This window comes from Cannabis sativa, chromosome 8 (assembly GCF_029168945.1).
Source record: "Cannabis sativa cultivar Pink pepper isolate KNU-18-1 chromosome 8, ASM2916894v1, whole genome shotgun sequence".
Lineage (NCBI taxonomy): Eukaryota > Viridiplantae > Streptophyta > Magnoliopsida > Rosales > Cannabaceae > Cannabis > Cannabis sativa.
This window is the reverse complement of record NC_083608.1, coordinates 24834386-24845136: the sequence shown is the minus strand read 5'-3', so window position 1 is coordinate 24845136 and position 10751 is coordinate 24834386. Positions and strand designations below refer to the sequence as shown.

At 32.7% G+C, this 10751-nt stretch overlaps 1 protein-coding gene across 1 annotated transcript; it reads left to right on the top strand.

Annotated features, from left to right (window-relative positions):
• Positions 1-438: 438 nt before the first annotated feature.
• On the top strand, positions 439-4063 carry LOC133030504 (uncharacterized). Its single transcript, XM_061103267.1, has 2 exons — positions 439-1758; positions 1853-4063. The coding sequence occupies exons 1-2, from the start codon at positions 439-441 to the stop codon at positions 4061-4063; spliced, it is 3531 nt and encodes a 1176-aa protein (XP_060959250.1).
• Positions 4064-10751: the final 6688 nt, after the last annotated feature.

Here is a 10751-nt window from a genome sequence, read left to right as displayed (position 1 = left end):
TGTAAATCCAATAACACTGATGAAACAGGGACCAAAACTTTTGATTCATATGATCACAATCACATTTCACTGTGTTGACGATACTGTAATTGTGAATAAACATATGATCTGGATTTAACTGATTTTGTGTGTATGAATGTAATAAACATATTAAACATATTAAACCATTAGCATGTAAAATTCATGCAAACATCAATCACTTCAAATTTCTTATATTGATAACTAATCAGATTGTAAAGAGTTTTATTTAGGGCATAAAACCCAACATTCCTGTGGAAGTTGGTGGCGGTTTATGGGACGCCTTATGTTCGAGACAAGGAGAATTTCTGGAATTATCTTGAGACTGAGGCAAATCACTTCCAATTGCCGTGGGTTATTTTGGGTGATCTAAATTGTATTGGGAGTAAGGAAGAGAAAGTTGGGGGGACTAAAGTTACCATGACAGATTTACGATGGTTGAGGAACTTTCAAGATAATACGGGATGCGTGGATCTTCGTTTCATTGGTAACAAATTCACATGGCAAAATAAGAGATTTTCTGGTGGTTTAATTATGGAAAGGTTGGATAGAGTTCTCTGTTCGGGAGATTGGATGAATAATTATGATTACTCTGGGGTTCTTAACCTGCCTATCACTATTTCGGACCATGCTCCTATCATACTGGATACTCACTTGTTTGCTTCCAAAGGTTTCATTCCCTTCCGATTTTATGAAGCTTGGACCTGGGAAAGTTCGTGTAGGGAAGAAATTGCAAGGGCTTGGTGCTGCCTAAGCACTGAAGCCACAACAGCTCTAGTTCGAAATGTCAGTAATACGAGGAAAGCGCTCCAAGGGTGGAAGAAAAAGCTTCAAGGAGTAACAGACACAGACATCAAAGCAATGGAAAAAAGGTTAGATTGGATCCAACAACAGCCCATCTCGGCTGACCTGAAAAGAGAAGAAGCTCTCATTCAAGATCAATTGATAATCTCGTGGTCGAAGCAAGAAAGCATGTGGAGACAACGGTCAAGAGAAACTTGGCTAGCTTTGGGAGATCGGAATACAAAATTTTTCCATACTGCGACTAACATCAGAAGAAGAAGGAATAGCATTTGGGCCATCAAAGATAAAGAGGGAAGAATTTGGAAGGACAAGAAGAATATTGGCAGGGTCATAAATGCTCATTTCACAGAACTGTATACTTCTATGAGACCGGTATTCGATGATAAGTTGGAAAATCTAGAGGTGAAGAGCATATCCCACTCAGATAATGAGGAAATGTCAAGAACTCCTAGTGTCGAGGAGATTAAAAGTGCAGTCTTCAGCCTTCACCCTCTCAAAGCCCCGGGTCCGGATGGATTTCCGGGATGTTTTTTCAGGAAATTTTGGGACATTGTCGGCCCATGTCTTTGCTCCTTGGTTCAAGAAGCCTTCGAAACAGGGGTGATTGATCCAAGAATCAATAATACCTTTGTGTGTCTTATTCCAAAAGTTGAATTTGCGTTGGGAGTTGATCAATATCGCCCAATTAGCTTATGCAACTTTTCTTATAAGGTAATTGCAAAGATTCTTTCAAATAGGCTGAGACCTTTCATGGAGGAGTTGGTATCCCCGTTCCAATCGGCTTTCATTCCAGGTAGATGGATTGCCGAGTCCTCAATCCTTACCCAAGAGCTAGTCCATAAAATTAAATCAAAAAGGGGTAGGGGAGGTCTTATGGCAATAAAGCTGGATATGCACAAAGCATATGACAAGATGGAATGGAGCTTCATCGAAAAAGTACTTAGGAAGAATGGGTTTTATGGCAAGAGTATTCGGCTTCTGATGGCTTAGTGTCTCTTACTCTGTTCTACTGAATGGTTGTCCTCTGAAGAAGTTGTATCCTCAACGAGGGTTGAGACAAGGGGATCCGATTTCACCGTTCCTGTTTCTCCTTTGTCAAGACGTGCTATCTAAAGTTATTTCTCAGGCGGAAGAGGAAGGTTGCATACATGGAATTAAGATTGCTCAGTCTTGCCCCTCGGTTTCTCATCTAATGTTTGCAGACGATACTATCCTTTTCGCTCGAGCAAATGAAGCAAATGCAAGGAACCTTCTCAAGTACCTATCCGATTATGAGAGTTGGTCGGGACAGACATGTAGCAAACCAAAGTCTGGGATTCTGTTCTCAAAGAATACCAATGCTGGCTTGAAAAACAATATCCTCAACATCCTTAATATTAATCAAGTCAGTGGAGAAGAGAAACATTTGGGAAATCCATTCATTTTCAAAAGGAAAAAAGTAGAAGATTACAATAGGCTTAAGGATAGCATGAGGTCAAAGCTGGAGGGTTGGAAGATGAAATCGCTATCCTATGCTGGGAGGTTAAGTCTCATCAAGTCAGTTGCGGCCTCGATCCCGATCTATGCCATGTCCACTCAGAAGGTTCCTATATCCACTTGTCGAGGCTTAGATTCATTAATGAGGAAGTATTGGTGGAAAGGAAGTGTAGAAAAGGATAGATATATGGCGTATAGAGCCTGGGATAAGATATGTACTCCAAAGTCAATGGGGGGGCTGGGGTTGAGAAGGTGTGAAGATATGAACAGGGCGCTCATGACAAAATTGGCTTGGTGTCTTGGAAGCAAGATGGAGAGACCGTGGGTTACATGTTTATTGGAAAAGTATTGCAAGCATGACAGTTTCTGGTGTGTAAACCAGAAATCCAATGACTCCCCTCTATGGAAAAGTGTTTTAGGCTCAAGGGAAGTGCTGCTCCAAGGTTCGATGGCAACTGCTGCTTCGGGAGAATCAATTAACTTCTGGAAGCAACCATGGATACCCTGGATGGAATACAGAGAGTTTCACGACCTGATGCAGCTGCTAGGAGAAAGAAGGTACACAATTAAAACTATAGCAGATGTTTCTTTGGGAAATAGGTGGAATGAAGAGATGATTATCCAGATATTCGGTCATGAATTGGGGGAACAGATTCTTAAAATACCGAGAATTCCAAGCCCTTCTTCTGACCAAATTTTCTGGAAGGAAAATCGCAATGGTAAATTCTCTATTAAGTCGGCGTATGTTGTGGATCAAAAATGGCGGTTTGAACCTGTCCAAAGAATTTGGAAATGGATTTGGGATGGGAGGATACATCCAAGGATCTCGATTTTCCTTTGGCGTATCTTAAATGAAGCAATCTCAACCAAGAACAAGTTGCCTTTTGTCCCAATCAAAGATTGCAGCTTATGTGGAAAGGATGGAGAATCGTCTCTTCACCTATTTCGAAGTTGCAGCTTCACTAAGGCTATGTGGATGGGAAGTCAGTATCCACTGCGGATCGATAACATTCCAGGGGATTCAATGGTAATTTTTCTGAAAAATTTAATATCAGTCATCCCTGATTCCCGTAGGATTGAATTTGTTTTCTTCTTCGGTTGCTTGTGCAATGAGATATGGAATGAGAGGAATGCTTCCTGCATTCGTAATGCCACAGGTAATCCCACTCAAGCTCTTTGGAATGTTGGAAAGGCCTTAACTGATTTTAAAGTGTTGGAAGTGGATTCAGCTAAGGACTCTCTGGTCTCCACTCCTAGCCTTGAGACTACGGATTATCCTGATGCTCCCACTTATATCTGTCATGAGCAAGTCGATTATGTTATATTCACCGATGCTTCATGGGACAAGGGAGAGACTGGTATTGCAGCAATCATCATCAACATGACAGAGGGGAATTGGCTTGTGAAGGCTAAGAAAACTACTGCCTCATGTTCCTTGGAAGCAGAATTTAAAGCCATAAAAATGGCTCTGCAGTGGGCATTTGCAGAAAAGAAGATGAAAGTCCTCATTCTCTCAGATTCTAAGATTGCTGTGAATTCTCTTTCGGCAAACGAGGGATGTCCTGATTGGAAGTGTGCAAGTCTGTTTTTTTCAGTTATTAATCTATCTAGGAAGCTGTTAGTTAGCAAGTTTATTTTTATAAACCGTAGTTTAAATGTTGTTGCTGATGGTGTTTCAAAGAATGCTAGATTGTCTAGTTTTCTTGATGTTTTGTATCAAGGGGAGGGAATGCCCCCTGTAGTTCCCATCACTTTTTTTTTTTAATGAACAAGAAGTTCTTTCAAAAAAAAAAAAATATACGTACTTTCCCCATTGCTCAATAGCTCCCATAAATATATATGTTATTTATTTTTATGGTATGATGATATCAACGACCTAACCTAACAGTATTTGCTTCTGTTAATAGTTAATTAGAGAGTTGTTGTAACTGTTTTAGTTTAAGTTTTTACCTAATTAGTTTTCTTGTAACAACATCTTGTATTTGACTTTGCCTATATATATAAAACTCTTTAATTAGAGCATCTTAATGGAGTGTCAAGTAAATGGTGTAATGTGTTATATTTTGATATTTTTATAAAAATTTATTTTCTAATAGTGTGCTAAAACTTATGCTAAATTTAACGTTATGTAAATTTAACACAAAGATATATATTATGTTAAATTTGACACACAGTTAATATAATTTTCTTTTTTATTATTATTTACAATATTGCATTTAGCATTAATAAGTTATTTAATACATTTTTCTAATTACAATATTATCATTATTTTTTAAAAAATATATATTTAATGTATTAATTATTATTAATGATAATTACATTTTAGGTCAATATACATATTAATTTGTAATTATACATTTGTAACACAATTGTAAAAAATGTGTTAAATACAACATTTATTAATTTTTTATGTTAAATTTAGCACATTTTTTAGCTCATACATTGGAGATGGCTTTAGTGTGTTGTTAACTTTTGATAATATTTTTGAGTTTTTTCTCTAGATAAACTTTGTCAGCGTGTATATATTATGAACAACCCTCTTTATTAAAACAAATTAAGCGAAAGTAGTAAGCACAAAGGAAGTCACTTCCCTTAAACAGCCAGCAAAACAAACCCCGTTCAACCTCGCCCACTTAGCCAAACAATCAGCCACAGTATATTGGGAAACAAGGGATAAAGTTGAAAACAATAGAATCAAAAAGACAAAATAAGTCTAAACACGGTAGCGTTTGGTTGGAGGTAATAAAATGGAATGAAATGGAAAGGAAACAATTTTCATTCCATTCCTTTGTTTGGTTGCATTTTAAAGTATTGGAATGACATTCCAATAGAATGCTCTTTCTACCATTTTAGTGGAATGGCTATTCCATTTTAAAAAGAAAGGAATGACCATTCCAATGTAACAAGAAAAAAAATTTAATTATTTTTTTATCAATTTTTTTATGCATTTTAAATTTTATTCCATTCCATTCCTATTCTCATTCCCATTCCCATTCCTATTCCTATATTTTCATTCCTCCCAACCAAACGCCTCTAAGTGTCGTTTGGTAACACTTTTGTTTTCTAATTTTTTAATCACAAAATAAGAGTAAAATTTTTGAGGCTGTTTGGTTTTACAGTTTAAAAACTGTTTTCTATTTTTTAAAACATAAAACAGTTTTTTTTTTTTTAAAAAAAAAAACTATTAGGAGTCGTTTGGCAAAAAATTTTAAAAACTATTTTTTAAAAATTGAGTTTTAAAAAACTAGAAAACAGAAAACATCAAAATGTTGTTTTTAATTTTCAAAAACAATTTTTTTTGTTTAACATATTATATTTTATATTTTGCTCACATATTCGGATCCTAAACCCGAAACCATACCCGAACCTAGACCCGGATGGGTTAATGTCATGGTATGGTGCTAAAATATTGATTTTTTTTCGTAAAAAAATCTAAAAACAGTTTTTAAAAATTTGTGTCAAACACCATTAAATTTTTAAAATGACAAAAAACTGTTTTTTATTCCCACTTCTAAAAACACAATTTTAAAAACTGAAAAATTGAAAACACAGCCAAACAAGCTCTTTGTTTTTAAAAATTTTGTTTTTGAAAAATCAAAATGCGTTATGTAACCGCTTCTGTTTTTCAATTTTAAAAACAGAAAACAAAAGTCTGTTCTGTAAAGTTCATTTTCATTTTATTTTTTTATTTTATTTAAGTCGGGTCTAAGTCTGGGATCAAATTTGGGTCAGAGGTTGGGTTCAACGCGAGGGTCGTGGAGAGGATTTGGATCCGGGTCAAGTCGTAGTCTAAAATATTGATTAAGAAAAAAAAAACTGTTTAAAAAAATATTGAAAGTGACTTTTTTTTGTTTTTAAAATTTTGATTCTTATAATTAAAAAATTAAAAAGTAAAAACATTTTTATAGAACATATTTTTTAAAAATATTTTCACCTTTTCAATTTTAAAAACAGAAAACTTATTAAAAAAGTATTACCAAACGCTACCTTAACAAATAAATGGTAAGTATACCAACCAAATGGAAAGGACCTAAAACAAAAGGCCTTCACAACAGTAGGAAAATTCAATTTGATGGTCACTTTAGAGACCCTGATGTCTAGGGGTGTTCATCCGATCCAATCCGCACTTTTTTGGTCAAACAACATCCAATCCGCACTAAGTGCGGATTTCATATTTTGGATCCAATCCGATCCGCAAAAGAGTTTAAATCCAATCCAATCCAATCCGCAATAGTGCGGATTGGATCGGTTATTTTGGCTCGGTAATTTTTTTAATAATAAATTATTAAATATTTTATAGAAAAAAATTAAAAAAAGACTATTGTTTCTTATGTTAGACATTTATATGTATAAACTGAAATATATATGTTTATGTATAAAATGCGGAATTAAATCAAACATATATACAGTATGAATAAGGATCGAAATACCTCCAGCCATTGATTCTTGAGCTTTAGTCCCACATAAGCTTTGATCTGCAAAGAAAACTGGTTGATGTGGGTAATCGGGCTTCCTCGCTCTCTCAACTCTCTTTAGATGGATTTTGCTATTATGAACAGAATGAGTGAGGAGCTCGGGGACCGAGACCCTATATTTATAGGTGAGATACTCCATCAGTATCTGTGCCACATTAATTGTCAGAATATTTTGACAATTAATTCAGGAAATCAAATCAGGTAATGAATATAGAAATCTGACCATATATAGAATATTACGTAATTGATTCTGTCCAGATTCAATGAATATAAAATATTCATTTATCAGAATCAATAATATTATTTTATTTCCTTAATTAGAAATATTCTAATATTCTCCCACTTGGTCAGCATTTAAACTAAAACATTCAAACCCAAACGTTCCTCATTATATAATAAACATACGAATCATAGCGACATGTCCTCATTATAAGTCGAGTATTATCTTCCATGTATCACGATATATTTATTATATAACAATGTACTTTATGTGGCAATGTACTTAAGTGAATAAACCCTAACCCTTATGTTTATTCAGGTCCTCTTACGATAATTTTCTCAGATGAAATTAAGGTGCACATAAATATGAGAAAATATCGAAATTAGAGTTTCATAAAATAATTTTTGGTTGTACAAATAAAAAAAAAACTGCATATGGGTTAACTGAATCCCATATTTACTTTATGATCCTTGAATTTGTGTTGCGGCATGCCTTTAGTCAAGGATCTATGCGATCACCCAATTCAGTTTGCGTGATTAATGACCACTTATCACGCCTTTTTATGGCTAAATACTTAATGTCGATATGCTAGCTTCGACCAGTACTCTTAGAGTTATTAGCCATAAATATTGTAGCTGAATTTATCGCAAAATTTTCTTAATGGCCTAATGAAACTGTAATTCTGAACTCTAGGCCTACTATGAAACTCTATAATACATCATACGAGATGTATCCTCAAAACAATAAATGAATCTGACTTCTATAGTGGAAATAACAATCAAGATTCTCTACAATATAACTTACTGGTAATCTTAAGGACGTAATAAAATATTGATTTACGTGAATAAATACAACCAGTGAAGTATGTTAGAATCTAATTGGTTAACTATATTTCCAGATGGTCAATTCATCTTAAAATATGTATGAATATAATTTTTAGTATCTTAAAGATACCTCATCACTTTGTATGAAAAATAAAGTGGTCTTAACTTTAGTTATTCTGATACTACTTAACGATCCTGAAACAAATGTAATGCAAAGTCTTATTCAGACTCTTAGGCATACATTAGGCTTCTAAAATAGAAGCAAATGAATGTTCTTAATTTATTCTCACTTCAGATCATTTTTCAGATGCTGGTTCGAGTTGAATTTATCACACTTAAAGATAAAAGTTATATCTGATGAATAATACATAATTTTATTTAATCAGAGATGCTGTGGCTACTCTCTAATTAATTAAAATTATATATATTATTTATATTCCTTATCTCAAAATAATAATTTAAGATATGAATGATTTCAACTTATATAGAAAACTTTTATCATCATTTGCAAGTAACATATTGTCGACGTATAAAACAAATATTACTCTCACTAACTTTCTGGTATATAATTATTTCCATAATTCTCTTTTCAAACCTAAAGGAAAAGATGATATAATACCAATTTGTGAGATGTTTGTTTTAATCTATAGGTAGACACTTTAAGCTTGCATATGTTCACCACTATTAGAGGAAAATCTTTATGGCAGTCTATATACCTTCTCCTCTAGTTCACTATTTGGAATTGATTAATGAATTAAAACAAGCAACAAATGCCAAGGTCTATAATAGAATCTTTTATAAAAACAATTGAGAATGTAAATCTCCTTTGTTATTGATTCTTAGTTCAAAATGAACTTCTTAGCAATGAATATTCTTTTATATCTTTATGTTTCTCAATGTTGCCTAATGAATATTATTGGTGAAAAAACCTATGCTTAATTAATGTTCTCCACCCCATTAGGCAACTTTACTAAAGATAAACTTTATTGCTATTTAAGATATTCATTTCTTCATTCATGGCATATTGTACTACAACTTCAATTCTTTATCATTCTATAATTTAATTTGTGTCTCAAATTAATATTGTAGTTGAACTCTTATTGTACAAAATGTGATCACTAGAATACATTGATCTTACTGTTCTAATAAGTTATCTTAAGGATGGACCAACAAACTCTTAAAAGAGCAAATGGTTCAATAGCATGTTATTTTAGAAATTGTAAGCAATTACTAAATAACGTAACTTATTAGAATTTTACCAATGACTTGTATATTATTAATGATTAGTTATGAATTCTCAATAACCAGTAATCTTAAGGGTTGTTGTGAATCATAATTAATCTAACACTTGAGGTGGAAGTTTGAGAAAATATGAATGATCTTTCTCGGAAACTAGGTTCCTAGATTGATCACTCCCACTGATCAAGTCAATTCTTAATTCCACAATTCTAGTGTTGTGAGATGGATAATAAAATATGTAACCCTTAAACCTTATAGCTTTTCAAATGAAATATGCTCATTTATGGTTTAGGGCCCAGATCTTTTCTTTGACAATTGTACTCTAACTATATATGGGTATTTATAAAATGTGTACATGTCATCAAGTCGGTTTTCAACCTTATCACAACTCAAAATATGTTTGAGAAACAACTTTGGTTAGAACACGATTCGATATGTACACCCCATTGTTGAGTATCAATAGACAAAGATTTAGGAAAGATTGGAGTTTGCTATGTAGGCTCCACCCCATGTCCAAAAAATGCTTAATTTCTTAAATCTGTTACACACTATAATTTAGGTGTACCAAGCATATGTATCGGGCAATGAACCCATGCTTTTAAAGAAACTTTGCAAATAAACTGGGAGTTTATCCATACTCACGAATTTTAATGTAGTATTCTCCATTTTATATTTGATCTCACTATCTTAATATGCAAAATGCACCATTTCTCTACTTAAGATTTAAATGTCTTTGAAACATATAAATCTATACTTTTGTAGAAAAATTATTTATGTGAGTAATCGTTAAAAAAGAGATGCAAAATTTGAGTCCATGTCTTCAAAATTAATTGACTTGTATGATTTCTAATATGATAGAATTCTAGTATGCACCGATTTTGACTTGTTGGAATACATATTCTTAATGAAATTCACACAAGTTCTAAATAAAGTTAGTAAAATCTAGTGTAATGAAGATCCCCACCATTTACTAACATTTATTCTATTTATGGAGATATGTTCCATAATTTTTGGTGCTATAATGTAGAAGAATTCTTATTAATAACACATTTCTTATTGTCAGATTGAACTTGCATATCTTTATGAGTGACATCATTTGTAGTAAAGACCTCTAAATGTGTCTAAATCAAGTTTCAATAGAATCTTGGAACATAAAGGTCTTTGCCAATTTTAAAACAAAGCCACTACTATATTGCTTGTTCCTTAAACTTCTAAATGTGAGAACTTATCTTGTCTGTGGATAAGATTTGCTCACAGTTACTGACTTTCTTAGGTTTATTTGTAAACCTTGCAAGAAATTATGAATGTGGAATAACAATCTAAAATAATCCACTATGTGTTAATAATCACATTAACTATATTAGAATGAATTCATACACAATAAATTAAAATTTATTGGTGATAATAAAGTGTGATTTATTTTTCTTAATTATACAGTAAAAGCTGTACATTTTAGATTAAGTTATCAGAATAAATTTTTGGAAATTTCTACTGGTATGGAAGAAATTTATGAATAGTGATGTAATAAAATTACATATATAGTTTTGAGGTTTAAATGAATCATGTTTTTACCAATGAATAAACATGCTTACATATGAAATCTTATTAAACAAAAATTGCCTGTGGGCTAAATTTTTAATTTAATAAGATTAGATTTAGATGTAGATTATGATAGATTTACACAATTTATGAAAA